Source organism: Netta rufina (genome assembly GCF_964035555.1).
Source record: "Netta rufina genome assembly, chromosome: 11".
NCBI lineage: Eukaryota > Metazoa > Chordata > Aves > Anseriformes > Anatidae > Netta > Netta rufina.
In genome coordinates this window covers 12,654,107-12,672,858 of record NC_140134.1, presented here as the reverse complement: position 1 = coordinate 12,672,858, position 18,752 = coordinate 12,654,107, and the positions used below count along the sequence as shown (strand labels likewise).

At 39.2% G+C, this 18,752-nt stretch overlaps 1 protein-coding gene across 1 annotated transcript; it reads left to right on the top strand.

Moving 5' to 3' along the window:
- The first annotated feature begins 4,027 nt into the window (after positions 1 to 4,027).
- BTBD1 (BTB domain containing 1) lies at positions 4,028 to 18,488 on the top strand. The gene is made up of 8 exons (XM_084293326.1): positions 4,028 to 4,558; positions 10,731 to 10,887; positions 11,455 to 11,560; positions 12,925 to 13,122; positions 13,396 to 13,588; positions 14,188 to 14,275; positions 17,178 to 17,324; positions 17,543 to 18,488. Exons 1-8 carry the CDS (start codon positions 4,092 to 4,094, stop codon positions 17,699 to 17,701), a joined length of 1,515 nt encoding a protein of 504 aa, XP_084149452.1. The 5' UTR covers positions 4,028 to 4,091; the 3' UTR covers positions 17,702 to 18,488.
- The last annotated feature ends 264 nt before the right edge of the window (positions 18,489 to 18,752 follow it).

Genomic DNA, 18,752 nt, shown 5'->3' with positions numbered 1-18,752 from the left:
TCATAAAGATATGTTGCTAATAACTAGTAATAAGAGATTTTTCCCTCATTTGCTTCCCCAGCTATGCAGTAACAGAACATACGTACATATTTTAAAAATACGGCATAGTATAATAGTTTTCATAGAGCCAGCTATGTCAGTATTTGAAATGCTATTTAAAATAGATATGTGGTGAGTAGAATCCTCTAAGGCTTAATTAATTGGTTTCATAAATCACTTTCAGATAAGTGATGTAAAGAATATTATTTGTAGAGTATCTTTGGAATGTATAAATGTGCAGAATGAAAATGTGTGGAATGAAGATGTGCAGAATGAAAGCTGTCTCCGCAGCTGGGGTGTTGCAAAATTTCCATGTAATGTTTGTGCCAGCTTGTGCCAGATGTTTATACACATCTTTCAGTTAAGATTCTGAAAATATTTCCAGGACTATATTTATTAGCGGGAATGTTTATAGCAATGATGCACTACAAGCAACAATTACAATATATTAACAGAGATTAGGTAGAAATTATGAGTATTATCACTAAAAACTGGAGGAGTATATCAATATAACTGGGGAAACAAGGTACATTAAAACCTTAATGCTCCAGGACAACTAAGCAGCACAGCAGAAAATGCACATTTAAATGCTCACATAAAAGAAGTACTTGGAGAAATGATAGGGAAAAGAATTATTGAAAAAAATTCCCTGACCTTTAGTGGTCCTCAGATGTAAGACTCAGATTTTGTTTTCTGTGCTTGCATGGGTCCAGAGATAACTTCATTGTTATTATTTGAAGGCATTGTTGCTACAAATTTACACATTTGAATAATTTTAAAGCTAATAGTGATTCAGTTATGGGAATGGAACTATGTATGTGTGGCATCCACAGCACTGGCATGGTAACAACTTTTAAGAATCTAACTGAGCACAGAAAGGAAAAGTTGTCAAATGGTCCCAACCGGGAAGTTTAATCAGAAACAAACCTATGATTTACGCTGAATTATTCTCTTCCCTCATGAAGCAGAGAAGGGATGCGAGCTGCTTATGAGAACAATTACTAATCCCTGTAAAAATATGTGCCAGCTCAAAAACTCAGATCATAACAAGGACTTAGAACATACACAAAGCTGAGTTCATGTGGGGAAACGAAGGAAAGGGAGGAGAATTTAAATAATCTCAGGAACAAATGATTGAAAACAATATGCTTTGTAACCCAAATCCTGCTGATGGCTCTCACAGAACTGGCCGGGTTTAACAGGCAGGGAAGGACAGGGCCTCTGGGCAGGCATTCCTGTGTCTCTGGGACATCCCTGGCATCACAAGTATCTCAGAAATCCCTGCAGTTTGATCACCAAATTCTCCAGTTCTTCTACAGTGTATGTAAATCCAGTCTCTCTTCTACTTTCCTGATGATGGGTAAAGGAAGATCATAATTTAGGAAGCTCTATGAATTTCCATAGCAAAAAGACACAGCCTGAACTATCTCAGGCCATTACGTAGACCTTGGAAGTGTGTTGCTCAAAAGCATGGACACTCCCTGACCTTCTGTTTTGCTGGCCAGTGATCAAGACAACCTTCGCAGTATATAATATAATACTGTTGAACTTTTGTCTGCAGCCCTTGATTTGTAGCCATTCTGTTACATGAGATCAAACAAAAAGTTCTGCTTGGGCCAATTTGCAACTGCTTATGTTATTTTTTTTCTCTCTGTATTAATTTATACAATATTTCCTAGATAAAAACAGAGCATAATAAGAAGGCAAAAAATAAAATAAAATAAAATGGGGCAGCATTTTAGCAACTTTCATATGTAACCCCTTTGGGGAAAAGCATTGTGCATTATTTCTGATTTGGACCAGTGAATACAATCCTGTGACATCATATTTAAAAATGGCTATGATCTACCTACTGATAATGCCAAAGAAAAGCCAGATGATTTTTTTAAAGGAAAATAGCATGAAAATTACAAGGTGAAACAAATGTCTGAGGCTTATAGGCTACATGAAGGAAAGAAAAAAAAAAAAACTTTTCAAGGGAAATTTGTTATTTAATATTCTCTTAGCTCTCACTTCCAAAACTGTTTGAATTAGTCCATTTAGCTTTTAGCTGAACAAATCTGATGGGTATCAAGGCCACATTTCTCCTTTCCTTTGTCTCTTTTCATGTTTGTTTATTGTTTTTGTTTTTAGACACTGGATTTCTTTCATACTATTTTTATTGTTGTTCTTTTCCTCATTTTCACTCTCAGCTTTCTTTCTCAGGCTGTTTCATGGGTCTTTCTCTCTTTTTTTTTTTTTTTTTTTTTTTCTTGCATAGCTTTTTCTTTCTATGATTGAAGGTCTTACGTATTCTGTCTGCCCCAGCCACTGTTCTTTTAATTTATTGGCCTACCTTTCCCCCTTTTTTCCTCAGCCCTCTTCCAGCCTTGTTAACATTCTCTGGTGTGTTAATGACAGCATGTGTGCATTTTCACAGTTCTGTATAAGCAGGACAGTTGTGTCTGTTGGCTCTCAGTTGACAAGCTAACTTGTCAGTGATCACAGAAAGGTAAAAGGAGAAAGACAACAATGCAGGAAACTCATTAATGTCCAGATCATCCCATAACAATATATATATATATATATACTCCCAGAAAATATTTTTTTTCTGTCCATGTTGTCACCATTTTCCTTTTTTTTTTTTTTTTTCCTTTGCCCGTTTTGAGTGACAAGTGATTCCTTTCATTTTTTAAAAACTCCCCCTAAAATGGATTCTCAAGATGATCCTTTGGGGTTCCCCAGAATGGAAATGGTATGAGACAGCAAAGCAGCAAGCTGCGGTACATCTCAGCTTCCTGAGCTTCCAGTCCCTAACCTAGCAGAGGAAATTTGGGTTTCTCCCCCTTTCCTCCCTTTGTCCACCTTGGGACCAGGAAAGTGCAGAGGTGCTAGCTTCGTTCTCCCAAGTCAGCAGCATGACTTTACTTTTAAATATAGCCTGTGTGCAAAGCTGCTTGCTGCTTTATGGTTGGTATACTATATCTTCTTGTGCCCTTTGCCCCGCTGAAATTGCTTCCATCTTGCTTAAGGTTCTCTAAAATTTGTTCTGCGAAACAGACCACATTTGCTCGGTCTCAGTTTTGTCCTAATTATAAACCTAAACGCAGAGCGGTGACATATTATATTCCTCTTTTAGCCACACGCTTCCATAAATGCTGACAAGCCAGGAGCTCTGATAAACAGCCCTCAGCTCCGTGATTTACATCGTGCTGCATTTACAGCAGAGCTCCAGCAGATGGCAAAAGGATCCGCCTTACTTTCCAGCTGACCGTGCCCGGTTCGACAGGACTGTGACAACGCAAACCTTTTCCTCCCTTTCCAGAAGCCACTAACGTAGTAAAGTAAAAAATAAAATAAAATAGATCATTTTTTTTTTCAGTATTTGCCGAATTAATTCACCAACTTAGTGACCTCAGACGACCAGTCCCTGGCCCAAGGATGTTGAATTTGATGGCCGCTGATTTAGACAGAAAAAAATGTGCTGTCTACTACATTCACTATTAGTAAGTTTTGCTTTGGAAACCTCCTCGGAAGTTTAAAATGTCAGACATGAAGGCACACTTTAAATAGACCACTTTGTGTAAAAATTTTAAGGTGCACATAGCAACAGTCATTCATATTCTCAAGTTATCTCAGAAATAGTTTAAAGGGGCATCCATATATGTGTTGAGTTTTATTATAAGGAATCAGGTGTTGTAAAAATTAATTTGCCTTTCACAAGCTTTAACCGGAGAGCCGTTAACTTTTACTCAGCCACACACAGAAATAAATTTCCATGACTGCACAGCCGCCTTTTGCCTTTTTACGGCCTAGGCCGGCTCTCCCCACTGGAACTGCATTCCCACTGCACGCGGGAACACCGCACTCCCTCAGACAAGTGACAAAAAGTGACAAAAAGTGACAGAAGTGACAAAGTGCCAGAAGGAACCGGCGGGCTGTGCCCTGCTCCCCTCAGCCACCCGCACTGCCAGCGGACACCCACGGCCCCACAGGGAGCCTGCGCGGGGCGCATGCGCGGCGGGGCTGCCTGAGCGCCCGGCCCGGCGCGGCGCGGCCCCCTCAGGGCGGCGATGGCGGCCGCCGGTGGCGGCGGTGCGGGGGCTCCCGGGGAGGCGCCTCCCGCCGCTCCCGGTGCCGCCGCTGCCGCAGCTTCGGCCCCCTCCGCCGCCCCCACCGTTCCCACCGCCTCCCCAGAGAGCGGCGCGGTGCTGCAGCGGGAGCCGCTGTACAACTGGCAGGCCACCAAGGGCTCGCTGCGGGAGCGCTTCGCCTTCCTCTTCTCCAACGAGCTGCTGAGCGACGTGCACTTCGTGGTGGGCAAGGGCGGCCCCCGCGGCGGATCGGGGGGCGGCGGCGGCGGCGGCGGCGGCGGGGGGGCTCCTCCCGGGCCCGGCCAGCAGCGCATCCCCGCCCACCGCTTCGTGCTGGCGGCCGGCAGCGCCGTCTTCGACGCGATGTTCAACGGCGGCATGGCCACCACCTCGGCCGAGATCGAGCTGCCCGACGTGGAGCCCGCCGCCTTCCTGGCGCTGCTCAGGTCGGGACGGGGGTGGGCGGTGGGGGTGTGAGGTGTGGGGTTGGGGTGGCCCCCACACGGCGGCTCCCCCCCTGTCAGCTCCGTCCCCTCAGCCTCGTGCGCTGCCGGGGGTCGGTGCCCTGAGCCCCATCCCGTTTGTCCCCCCCCCGAGGTGCCGAGGGGCCGCCCGGCAGCCGGGGGCTGCACCCAAGGTCACGGCGTCCTGCTCCGTGCCGCTTCCCTGCGCATCCCTTCCCAGCCCGGTTTGGGGTCCAGTGGCCCCGCAGGATGGGACGGGGAGGGGCTGATTTGGCTTTTTGGTTTCGTCTTTTAATGAAGGTGATGGGAATTGGTGGTTCAGCAATCCCAGAGTGTCGCAACCGCCCATCCACCTTCTGATGGCTGAGAAGGAACCGAGGCTGTACTGGGCTTTTAATTTCATTTGATAATTTACTTTGACAACTTACTCGTCTTGCAGTTCTCTCGTCTTTTTCAGCAGTGGTAGCGAACTGTGTCCCTTCACCAGAGAAATGCCTATTGCAGGCACACATTTCAGATACTTTGGGTGGAGAGCGCAGCAGCATGCAGTTAGCTCACAGCTTACACGCAAACCACCCAAGGCAGACCATGAGCGCAGTGGTGGGGAAAACATATGCAAAATGGGCTACTGATGTCTAATATCTATTTAATCTTAAGATTTTTTTCACAAGAAACTCCTTTGCTAGGCATAACATCTATAAAATGTATTAAACAGGTATCTGTAATGAACATTTTGAAGACAAATGTCATTGCCTGGAAGGGAATTTGTAGTGTTTCAGAGCTTTCTGTTATGCAATAAGGGCCCAAATCTTAACAATTTCTTTTTGTTTGGAGGCTGAGAAGAATCAGGGAGTCCTTTTAGTAATCATGGAAATGGGAGCTACAGCAACTGATTTTGCTATAAAAAGTACACAGCAGCAACTCTCTGTGTGGCTCTTTAGCAAATAAACTGTATTTTCTGGTTTCTCAGCAAACAGGGAGTGGTAAAAATGTAAGGTGAAGTGCTTGTGTAGCATGCTGGGAAGTGTCTTTCAAGCAAAAATTGTTACAAAGGTTAATAGCAAATGAATGAGACGTGTGTCTGTATACAGATACAGAAAAAACACCAGGCAGTGAAAAATGGTTATGATGAGAGAAGTTTGTTTGGATTAAATATACAAATGCAGAAGCAGGAGGGTGAGAAGGGTGGTGTTTGAAAATTGTAGAAGTAAGCAAAGCAAACAAAAGCCACCTTGTGTCTGTAGAGCTGCTGGTACGTAAGGGCCAGGGCACTTGCTTAAGTAAATTGATTATACCTGTATCTGGTCTAAATATCACCAGGCTTAACTGAAGTGTGTCAGGTTTGATGTATGTATGAAATAGTTGGCAGCTTTTTAGAACTTTCTCCTATATTATAGATATGTATTTAGAGTGAACTTGTTCCAATTACAAGGCCTCAAAACAGTCCTGTATTGTTATTTTTCTGTCACTACCTCCCTACGTCAGGAGTAGGTAACCTGCACGCCTGCTGCCTTCCTTGGATCTGGTAGCATCCCTTCAAGCTCCCTCTTCAGAATCAAACCCTGATATGTGTACACCGAGCTTATAATGGTATAAGTTGCAACACCTTGTTAGAAACATATCTAAAGAGAATTTCTTTAGTACAGACTAGTACCAGACTTCTTCCATGCTCTTATACACAGATTTAAGGTCCCTCAACTATAAGACACCCTGTTTGTTTTTTTCATGACTTGCACCTTGCATTATTGGCCTCTTATCTGTCATTAGTAAATTGGTCAGGTAATGATGGTTGTATTTTATTGGGCACTTCTTTAATCTTTGCAAAGACCAGTTTGAAGTGTAATAGGTAGGAATAGAATTGAGACATTTATATTCCTAACAAATGAACATCAGGATAAAAGAAACATCAAATTGATGCAAAAACTTTTAGGGATAATTTGCTAATTACTTAACATTTCACAGCTAATTTCTGGTTTTGTTTACATATGTCTTTTGTTATGTTCTATCTGTAGTTATGTTTCTTAAAGATCTATTGACCAATGCTTCTTATAGTGTAAAGCCAAAGGCAGAGATGTTTGTGATGAAAAAAGTTCAGATTCTCTTAAATTCATTCCACATCCAATGAAATAGAGTGGTGTCTCCCTGTCCTGTGATGTAAATGTTCCTCAGTGTTAGTGTTGTGTTACGAAATAGATTGTGGATTGAATTAGATTTATGGGGAAGAAAAAAGGAGCTAGATAGTGAACATTTTAAACACCAGATAGTCACAAATTTGATGTGACATCTCTCTCTTTCAATTTTTCTTTTGGATATATTCATATCCTCTTTTAAAATGGCTACAATTGCTTCTATTATATGATCAGCCTCTAAAATACTGATTTTTTTTGAGTTAAGTTATTTAAAAATAATAAACTGAATCTTTAATTGATAGTACTGCTTAATTTCAGTAATAAATTCTAGGGTTTCCTTTTCTTTTTTTCCTTCCCCTTGAGAAATTTAGGTAGTTCTTGTCTGTTGGCTAAAATCTTGACTGTAAAGATGGCAAAAAGGGAGACTGAGAACTGACTGGGCAAGGAGCAAGAACGTTCATAGAAAATAATTGGCTGAGCTCAAAGACGTAGAAATGACTGATGTGTGTTTTGGCTTGCCACCCAGTATTCCTTTTGCCTGAAGAGTTTTCAAACATGAGCCATAGAAGCTTTTTTTAAAGCAGCTGACTGCTTCAGTAATTTGTCGGATAAATCCCTAAGAAGTGAAGTAATGTGAGTGCCAAAGTTTGAATCTGCTTTCTCTAATTCACAATTGATAAACTTTTTTTTTTTTTTCCCCTGTATGGTTTGACCTGCACAGATTGAATTGCAGTGATCCAGGACATTGAAGTGGACTCGTACTAGGGTACTGTGGTGTAGATTTGGGTTTGTAGTCAGATTATTTTTGTTTGTTTCCGTTCACATACATTTTAAAATAATTTAACTTGTCCTTTGTCATAGTATAAAGGAAAGTGACAACGTGACACTAATTTAGCAGTTCATTTTCCAAATGTCTTTGCTGAGGACTTTGGCAAGCAGTAAATAGAGGGTTAATCATGACCAACTGGAAGAAGACTCCTGTGTTTTTTAGAGTGGTGAAAATACTTCAGCTGTTGGGAAGATGCTGGGACTAGGGGATAAAGAAGTGCTAACCTGAGAGTAAAGAAGTCATGTAAAACTTGAATACTTAGGCAAAATGAATGTTGAAGTAGTCACTTGGAAAATTCTTTGTTTGGGTCACTAAAAATGGTCTATGCAGCCATCTGCCATCCTGGATGGCGGCACAACTGGTCAGTATCTAAAGTGCAGGTTATTTTCTGTAAGTCTTGAGAGGAGGGAGGAGGAGAAGTGATCATGAGCCCCACTGGGCTGAGTGGAGGCAGAGCAGTGGTGTGAACACAAAGGAGTGCTAGTTCAGGCGTGCCACAAGTGGGAGAGGCAGAGCTCCTGGCACAGGAGCAGAGGGATTTTTAGAGAGAAGACACACCTAGAGTTCCTCTTTTATGAGTAGGTGAATGCATCATGACCGTCCGTCCATATACTAAAGGGAAACAGGATTATACAACGTCCTAGAACAACGCACTTTATTACGATTTTTGTAGCGCTTACAGCTACCTTTCAGCTTTGCAAATTCACACTTTTTAGTACTTGCAAAAGACTATTGGTTGGCTTTGAGAATACTGATGTTATCAAAAACTTGGAATATTGAATGCGCAAACACACCTGACTATGTGACATTCTTAATATACTTGGATACTCCTTATCAGGAGTTTACTCAGTTTAAAAGTATGTAACTGTATCACATGTCCTGTTGCTATGCGTCCTCACACCCTTCCCTGGTGCATCATGAAGTCTAGGTGATGGACTTGGTGCTGGGTAACGTTTAGTTGCCAGAGCTTTAACCGTTGGAAGTCCCCTCACTTTTGTCATTGACATGCGCGCAGCTGGAGAGTGTCTCTTAATGTACGTCCAGGCGTGCAGCAGGGAAGGGATCGTAGCAGAGAGCCTCAGGTATGTCCTTCATGGAATGAAAAAGCATCCTGCAGCTTACAGAAGTCACACGAATGAAAAATTTTGGCCATGTAATTGATTTTTGATCATATGGGGGGGAAAAAAAAACTAGAAAGCTGAGCAAAGAAGCATCAGAGAAAAGTACAGTTTGGAACTGCGCCCTGATTCTTATAAAGTGTACGAAGTGAACCAGTCTGTTTGTTGGCCACAGGTTGGACACATCTACGAAATAAAATCAAGGTTGTGTTCCAAAAACAACTTGGTGAATTTTATTTTATTTTTTTGGGGGGTAGGATTTAGTAAAACCTTGTAGTGTCTGTATGTGGTAATGGCACTCTTTAACAGCCTCTTAATTTTTGACACTTATGACATCTTTGCCTCCAAGCTCTCTAAAATCATACAAGGAATTTTAGGACATTTTAAAAAGGACTTTTAAAAATGTTAAAACCAAAATCATAATGTGCTATTCTGTGCTTTCATGAGCTAATTGTCAATTTGGTATACAGAACTGCATGTTGAAAACCGTACCTACTACATCTTAGTTTCTTAAATTTGTCAGTGATTGTGGCTGGCAAAAAAAGCCTATCATTTTCATCAACTAATAGTTTATGGCTTTCATAAATCAGTTCTACATGAGCTGTATGAAACTTGTACTGACAAGTTCAGCGTTCAGATAAACTCCTTTCAAAAAGCTTTGATGTAAATTCAGTTTAAAGGATTAATCTGGAGCCTTGTTCAGATTTCCTAAATTATGTGAAAGTTGGCCATTTGAATGGATTAGATTATTGTAATGATAAACACATACCTGTAAGTGGCAGTGAATTCAGTTGTAGGTTGTTATAAATATTCATTCATACTGATATACAACTGAAGAGTTAGCAATTACTAGGAATTAGGGTTTTCTTACAAGAAACAAAAACAGTGAATAATTTTATCTGAAACTATTATTCCATCTTCCCATTACTTAGGTCTCCCAATGTTGCAGGCAAGTTTGAGTCTGTTCCTTTCACAAGTTTCTTCTGTTAAATACAAACTGATTGTTATTATTATGTTAAAAACCCTTCTAATCATGCCTTCCTTCTCAATGTGTTGTTTGCCATTCATTTCCAGGAGGTCCAAACAAAAAATACTAAGAAATTTAAAAGATTTGTCCTTCCCTGTACAATTCCTGCATTTGCAAATGTGCCCTGGTTTATTATATTTAATCAGCTGTGTGTGTTGCGGGGGGGGGAACGTGTTTGTGTAGTACAGATATATTTCTGTAGATGACAGAATAATCTTGATTATTATCTGAAAACCTGGTGAAATAATGATAAGATTATCTTCAATGTCATCTGAAAGAGAAGTGTTTTTTTTAAAAAGTCATCTTTTCCATGCAGAACCTCAAAATAAATCTTATCTTGTCTGGTTTCAAGTAACAGCTGCTCAGGAAAGAGATTTTTTTTTTTTCCTGGTTTTGGTGGAGACTTTTATGGTTTGGTTCACTGCTTTATGCTGAAATCTCAAGCAATCATATAACCTCAAGCAGTGGAGAGAAGCCAGGATTTTTTTCCTATGTCAGTCTGCAGCAGGAATAGAGTCAAGGTCATCTGTTAGAATATTACTCCCTTTCCTCTCCTCTGAATGCTGGAGAATGGTGACTGTCACACAAGATGTTATCACAGTAGAAGTCCTTGACGCTCTTCTCCTTATTGTGAAGAAGCTAGTATGCACTTTCAGTAAATTAAAATCAGTAATACAGCCATAGAGGGTTGTGTATTGATACTTAGGAATACAGCTTTTAGTAGTGAATCAAAAAAGCGTGCATTAATACGCTAAGCAATTCTGCAGCTCAGCTGTTGTTTACAGTTTGGTAGCTATGTATAACTAGCACAGCCAGATCAGTCTTAGGGAGTAATGTGTATTTAAAACAAATGTATGCCATTAGGTTAATGTAATAGTCTTTCTTCAACCCTTTAGTTAGTTTATTAATTTGTAAAAATGCTACATGGTGAACTGTTACATGTTTGCAGTGCAAATCTTTTACCTGCTTTGTAAATGTAAAGAGATTATGTTGTGCTTGACGGCACTTCAAGATATGTTTTTATTATATCTATCTGTGTATTGATTTCTAGGTTTCTTTATTCAGATGAAGTTCAAATCGGTCCAGAAACAGTCATGACTACTCTTTACACAGCTAAGAAGTATGCAGTCCCAGCCCTGGAAGCACATTGTGTGGATTTTCTGACGAAGCACCTCCGAGCAGATAATGCCTTTATGCTGCTTACTCAGGTAGGTGAATTTAAGTTTAGTTTTGGTTTACCATGAAAATTGGTAGTTGGATGGGAATAACCAAATAATATTACTTCACAGGGGGGCTGCCATCGCATCATTTAATTTATGTCTGAAAATACCTTATTGCTTTGTTAGCATTTTTACAGACTTGTCTTGGCTTTTATTGGTAATGTAGAGGAATTTTTTTTAATACACAGTGTACTGGGACATTTCAGATGAGACCTGTGTATTCTACAGTGAATATCCTAATTGTTTTTTTGTTTGTCTTTATAAGATAGTTCACTATAGTAGATTTGATATGTACTTTTTAAAGTTATATTTTCAAAACTAAAATTATAAGCATGAAGGAAACCTTGTATGCAGTGCATTCTCCTCAATTATATTCTCCTTTGAGAATGTAAGTGCTCTAGAAGGTATAAACACCAGGCATACTTAGACAAATCAGCCTATTTTAATTTAGACTTACATTGAGTTAAAAAATACTTGCTTCTTAGAATTAGGGGTTTAGCAGCTTGATGCTTGCAACAGCGCAGTAACCAAAGCTATACTACTTTACTTTCTCAGGCTCGTTTGTTTGACGAACCTCAGCTTGCTAGTCTGTGTCTCGACACAATAGACAAAAGTACCATGGATGCAATAAGTGCAGAAGGCTTTACTGATATTGATATAGGTAAGTTCCTTCTTGTGTCCTAAGTGTTAGACTTCCAAAGGGAATCATACTGTTTTATTGCTGTGTGATACTTCTCTCTCTTCAGGGTTGCACAAATCAGGTACAATGTGTAGAATGTTTTTTTTTCTTTGTTTTTTAAATATAAACTAGCTTAGAATTCTCCTGGTAATTCTGCTTTCTATACTTTTTCCTTTACCAAAAGCCAACAGTTGTTATGTTTGGTTACTTAAACTTGATTGTTACTATATATGTCTACAATTTTACTCCAGATCAGCTAGATTGTATCCCAAACTCAGACTGAAGAAAGGTATTCCAGCTGCTTAAAGAAATTGTAAAGTCATTGTTAACTTGTGTTCAGTGAGTTTAGACCCAAACTGTGAACATTAATCTCTACTCTCGATAAATCTCAATCTGTTTTGACTTGTGACTTTTCTATGACAGCAAACACGCCTCGCTCAAATTCAGGGCATGTAAAAAATCCCGAAGACAGAAGATTCAGAATGTGAAAAAACACTTTTTTTTTTTTTTTTTTTTTTTACAGCTCATGTTCTATGTTAAACTGAGAGTTGAGCAAACTAAACCTTAAATAATCAGTAAAGACTTTTTGCATATGCTCTTCCTAAAATGTCAGAACATGTTAGAAATACAGGAAAAGTTGCTTTTGTAAAATGCAAGTGAGAGTAGCTTGCCTGACATCCTGTGTTCCACCTTAAAACTTTGTGGGAGGCAAATGCGTCAATGTTCAAGATCACTTTCATGTATGTTTAAACTGGTTTTGTGTGCACTGCTGCTTCTTGTGTCTACAGTTGGTTGAGATTGGCAGGTGGATACTCGGCTGAGAACGTGACAGTGTTGTCATGAATAACTGGAGTGGTATTGTACATTCAGCACTGTACTTGATCACTGCCAGCTTTGATCTTGCCATAGCCATGGAAATTCTTTAGGGTATTTATTGGTTGTCACTACGTAGCTTATGTAGTGTATATATATATATATATACACATATACGTACATACATTATATATATATATATATATACACACACACACACACACACACCCCTATATATCCTATATATAGGACCATTAATATATAGAGTGTCTATAGCCACAGTCTTAGGAATCAAGAAAAAAGTTTATATGCTGTCGTCGTGGCAGAAAGAGGAAGGATTATTTTATTTTATTTATTTTTTAGCTTGGACACCTGCACACTATTGGGAGACTTCTCTAGTCATAAGACACGTTTTGTGGTATTATAAAAGTTCTGAGTGTTTATTTGTTTAATGTTTTAAGCTTATTTAAAATGTGTAGAATTGTTTTGGATTAATATTGATTCAAATCTGTTAATATTTTTTCACATAACAGACACATTGTGTGCAGTTCTAGAAAGAGATACCCTTAGTATTCGAGAAAGTAGACTCTTTGGAGCTGTTGTTCGTTGGGCAGAAGCTGAATGTCAAAGACAACAACTGCCTGTGACATTTGGAAACAAACAGAAAGTCCTTGGAAGAGCTCTTTCCTTAATTCGTTTTCCATTAATGACTATTGAAGAGTTTGCAGCAGGTGAGTTCTGGGGTTCTTTGTCCTACTAGTTCAGCACAATAGTTCTGCACTGCTCATCTGTGAGTGCTGAGATCCTTAACACTCTATCCTGTTATTATTAATACTGTACTAATAAACGTTGTGATTCAGTCTTAATGAAAGCAAATATCCTGCAGAACATGGTCTGGCCATTGGAAAATGTTATTGCCATCCTTGGTGTGCTAATGCACGTGGTTTAAATATGACAGTTGAATTAAGTCTTAGAATTATCTTGGAAGTTTTTTCTTTTCATAGGCCCTGCTCAGTCTGGAATCTTGTCAGATCGGGAAGTAGTAAATCTCTTTCTGCATTTTACTGTCAATCCTAAGCCAAAAGTAGATTACATTGACCGACCAAGATGTTGCCTTAGAGGAAAAGAATGCAGCATTAACAGGTTCCAGCAAGTGGAGAGTCGCTGGGGCTACAGTGGAACAAGTGATCGGATTAGGTATGGCTTTGGAAACTATTTGAAGGGGAAACAGAGAAGTGTGAGAAGAAAGGCAGTCATATTATTCAACTTCCAATTTTTGGCATAAGATACAGTAACAGACTAGCTGGTACCGTTTGGGCACATCTAATCTTTTCCTTTTATAAAGTGACTTAGGCTGTTGCACTGATGAAATATAAAGGAGCAAAGAACAAAGTTCAAAAGGCCTGGGTGCTTTCTAGAGGGGTGGGGTATTCGCTACATATCCAGTTTTAAGTTACAAAGGATATTGAATATCTCTAAAATAAAAACAGATCAAGAATCTGGTCATTTTTCATTTAGAAATCCTTAATATTATATATATGTATTTATATACGCTTCAGTGGATTCACAAAGCTTTATGCTATAAAACTGATTAAAATAATAATAAAAAAAAAGACTTTCATTTATTTTTACTATTGAAATCTAAATAGAAAACACTATTGAAAAATATTAATGCAATGTCATTTTCAGTTTGGTTTTGCACTCTTCGATGGGATTCTTTTTCTTCCTTGACTTGGAAGAAGGTAACACACTCATCACAGTTGTTTCAATTCCTTTCTTGGCTTGTGTTTTACTAGATTCACAGTTAACAGAAGAATTTCAATAGTGGGATTTGGATTATATGGATCTATTCATGGACCTACAGACTATCAAGTCAATATCCAGGTACAGTATATTCTGTTGAAATAGGCTTATGCAGAAACTGTGCTTAATACAAAAGGTTTGCTGTATATCTAAATAGGATAGCAGTCTGATAGGCAGGAATCTAAGCTGTATTTTATATCCAACAGTGTCATAAGCAGATGACTAGGGAAAAGTAAGTACAATACGAAACTTTTCTTCCTATCCACTCTAGTCTCTTGTCCTTCGATCCTTTTCAGAACAGGCTTTTCCTGAGACTGATTTGGTCTCTCTGTTTAGTAACTCCCTAACACTTGTCCAGTGTAACCTTGAATTCCTGTAAGGATGCCCTTTTTTATGTTTACAGTAATAGCCCTGTGCAGAAAGTCATGCCAGCTTTCTTCCCTTTTCTCAAGCCTTTCTAATAGGTGATGTGTACCAGTACTGTACTGAGGAGTGTGATGTCTTTTAGTAGTATGCTACGTAAAAGGATTTGATTTTCTTAATTGTTTATTTTAGCTTCTTTTGAACAAACTTCCCCATTTTTCTTTTTGATGTTTAGCACAGCTGTGGTGGATTTGCTTTTGTTGTTCATGTAGGAACGCTGACTCTAAGTATATTATAGACAGTGTTACATAGTGTTTCCATTATGAAATTGTGAATCTGATCCTACTAATCACTCAGTACCAAATCAAGGGTTGCGTTTCTTCCTACTGAGCAATTGGTTAGCAATCTCATGAAATGGTCAGTGATAGTATCTAAAAATGTCACCCCTGCTTCGTGTCCTGATATGACACTTGCCTAGTCTGAGAGGTTAACTGAAGACACCACTAAAATTGTATTTCCTGCTCCTGTAGCCTGTCTGATCTCTGTTAGCATGTGTGATTAGGATTGTCTTCTAGTAATATTGATCCATCACTGTATCTTTCCCTTTTTAAGTATGGAATTTCGGTCCATTTGAATTCTCTTATTGAGTTTAGTTTTGATTTGTTTCTAAGCTTTCTAGCAAGGTATTAACATTCTGTGGCTGACACAGTTACTCGGTGCTGTGTATTTCATAACCCGCTACTTCATCAACATCACGTTAAATCAATATCACGTTGATTTACTACGTATGTGGAATGTTTTGGGAAAGAATCCGTGACTTCATTTGGGGACAGATGTCCCCATTTTATTTTGTAGACTTCTAGCATGTGTTGGAAATGCTGTTCCATTTTTTTTTTCTTGGCATCCTATTTAAAGGGCAGTTTATTTGTCTTCTGTTTCCCATTTGATGATTACTGTTCTCTGACCATTGTGTACTTAAGTATAGGAATTTTGTGCCTGTCTTCTGCAGGGGGAAAAAAAATCTTTCCTTTTATGATGTTCCAAAGAGAGTTTATCTGGGTTGAGGTTTTGAAGGAATTTGTTGGCTTTTCCACATTCCTCAGTTTAAAAACTCACTTGCAAATCCCTTGATTTGAAACTTGATCAATTTGTTTTTCTCAAACTATACATCTGTGTAAATGAGTAGTATAGTGCACTCAGGTGGATCTTCGGAACGAAAAATTTAGCTGCTAGGTCATCAGTACCACACTATACTTACTGGGGGATTTTTACTTTTCATTAACTCTTGTTTGATTCCCTTACACTAAATTCCTATTAGCAGATGAAAGCATTTTGTGTGGTCCCTCAATATATTTGCTGGATTTATTTCATCTGAAAAGAATTTAGTTCTTGCAAGGCAAACCAAAGCATGTTAAGTAGGAATGATCAAGAGACTCACTTGAGAAACACTCCTGATCCAAACTGACAGGCTAATGCACCTTCATGGTTCAGATGAAGGCCACCCATCCTCTACGGATTTTCTTTACTCTGAAACTATCTCCAGTTCCTGATGAACCCGAAATTTTGTCCTTGTAGGCAGCCATTTAAGTTGTCTCTGCACCTTTCATTTTGAAAGTGCATACAATACTAGCAGAGCTTCAGAAAAAAAAAATAAATATTTTATACTCACCTTAAAATAGTAAGCAATGTATTTGCAATATACATTACTATGTTAAAGGGGCATATGCCTTCAACATTAGAATTGTTAGTATTTCTTTTGATTGTGACTGGAAAAAAAATTGAAGCCCTGTTTGAGGCAAAGTATGCTCTCATTGGTGCAGTAATAACATTATATAGCAATTTAATAAAATTGTTAGGATTGTTGTTAGTGGAGTAATCATGAGCAGTATTTGTGTTCCTCTAAAGCTGTGGTATCCTACTTCTGCAGGAGATGTTCAGCAGTGTGGATCAGAAATTGCTATCTAAAATGAGAAGTATGATACGTGCTATTTCTGACATCTCAGCTAAAGATTCCTATTTGCCACTAAAACTGAAGGCAAAAGAAATATGTGGTCTGAGTGTAATTTTTATACTGAATGTGAAATAGAAATAAATTGTATAAAACATCGAAGCACAAGTTTTTGTTTTCTTCTAAGAATATATCATTGACTGTTCACGTTATCTGTAAAAACTTGTTTTCTAAATGATCCACAGCCTGTGAAGCATGTGGGTCCAGCCTCATGTGCTTCCCTCACGGGGGCTGTGTAGGTGTACAAAGATCAGCAAATCTAAGTATAGGATCATACGTAGTTTATTAAGGTCAAAAGCTGAAGGTTTGAGCTATTCATCTCCTCTCAGGCAAAGCTATAACCTGGTTGGAGCAGTGCTGTGGGCTGAGTTTAGTGCACAGATTGGACAGCCTGTGCGAAAATGCAAAAGCCATGGTTCACCACACCGCAGGGTCAGCCCTCACAGTATTGTTAGGAAATTGCACTTATCTCAATTCTGAAACTGCACTATTGTTGCAATTAAACTGGGTGGAGTAGGCAAGTGTTTCGTTTGTAATACTCCAATGTGTGTACAGTAAGAATCTTTCTCAAGCTCATAAATCTAAAGATATGTTTTTCATGTCTTTATGCAGATAATTGATTATGAGAAGAATCAAACACTGGGACAAAATGATACTGGATTTAGTTGCGATGGAACTGCCAGTACATTCAGAGTCATGTTCAAAGAACCTATAGAGATTCTGCCAACAGTTTGCTACACAGCTTGTGCAACATTAAAAGTAAGAATGCTCAACAGTATAGAAGAAAAAGCTGTTTTCATCCAAGGGTTTGTCTTTTGTCTAATTTCTGATGGGAAAGTGTATAAATAAATACAGATTTTTGTTTGGTTGGTTGTTTTTTTACTGTTAAAATAATTAAATAGTGTTTGAACTTCAAAATTTTATGGGTCTTGCTGCACATTTTCATTCAGTTGCTAATGTCTTCTGGTGTTTTTCAGGGTCCTGATTCCCACTATGGAACAAAAGGATTGAAGAAGGTGATCCACGAATCTCCTACTGCTAGCAAAACGTGCTTTGTCTTTTATAGTTCGCCGGGTAACAACAATGGGACATCAATAGAAGATGGACAGATACCAGAAATAATATTTTATACATAATTTCACACAATCGTCTTGGATGTGTCAGTGTATCATTGGACTTTAGCTCACTGTTGGTGACAGTAAGACAATTCTGTGAAATGACATGAATGTGTTAAAACAAAACTAACTTGTTTGAGAGGTACCGGGAAAGCTATTTTCTCTGCGTCATTGTTAGCAGAATGTAATTTAGCTTTTCCTCTTAATGAAGCATCAAGTGGAATAAGTGCTCTGTATATTGAAAAGTTTGTTTTAAATAGTATGTTGTGATTAATGGCTTTGTATTTTGAACCCTTTATTTCTCACCTAGTAGAATTCATTTCTTGAACTGGAAAATCTGTACTAGTTATGAGCTTCACATGTACATTTTCCCCAACTTGTCCTAAAAAGTAACTCTGCTGCTCTACTACCAGCTTGCACTTCTCCAAAATAACCTTGGAATGACCCTAAGGACACGAATTACTGCTATGTATGTATATTATTTTGTTTTGGAAGTACATCAGCAAAGCTGGATTCGTATTAGTATCATCTAGACGTTTGGGATGAGCCATGGAGAATTAATGGACTTAACACTCCAGACAGCAGCTGCAGCAAAGAAAGATGAAGTCTAACTCTGCAATAAATGGATCTTTCCCGAATCTCTTAATTTAGAAGGGCTGTTTTGGAACACAGAGCCGGTTATGGACATAGCCACTGTATATACATATGTGCCTATAAGAAAATGTATAATGTGAAAACGGGAGTACAGGACTTGTAATGATGCTATTTTGACTGGATAACCCAATACTAAAGAATTAGTATGAGCTCAGGGCCGTGTGTGTGCCACTCATTCTGCCTCTGGTAATGGGATGCAGTCAGTGTCGTTTTACACTTCTTCCCGTGCAGAACTCTGTACCCTCCCTGAGGGTGTACGAGAGCACTGCTTGGAGAACGATTTTGGGGTGAGAAGCGGGGACAGACCCACCCCCAGCTCATTTTTCCTATTTCCTGGGACTTTCCTAGAAATTTCCCATTGGGGCCAGGCCCTGTGGGGCCGGGGGCGGCGCCTGTGGAGCTGCGGGCGGGGCCGGGC

What these genes read in the sequence shown, in the direction of transcription:
- BTBD1 (XM_084293326.1), top strand. Translation starts at nt 4,092, where the DNA reads ATGGCGGCCGCCGGTGGCGGCGGTGCGGGGGCTCCCGGGGAGGCGCCT. An exon ending in ACTATCAAGTCAATATCCAG is followed by an intron (nt 14,276 to 17,177) that starts GTACAGTATATT and finishes GTCTTTATGCAG; the next exon opens with ATAATTGATTATGAGAAGAA. An exon ending in CAGCTTGTGCAACATTAAAA is followed by an intron (nt 17,325 to 17,542) that starts GTAAGAATGCTC and finishes GGTGTTTTTCAG; the next exon opens with GGTCCTGATTCCCACTATGG.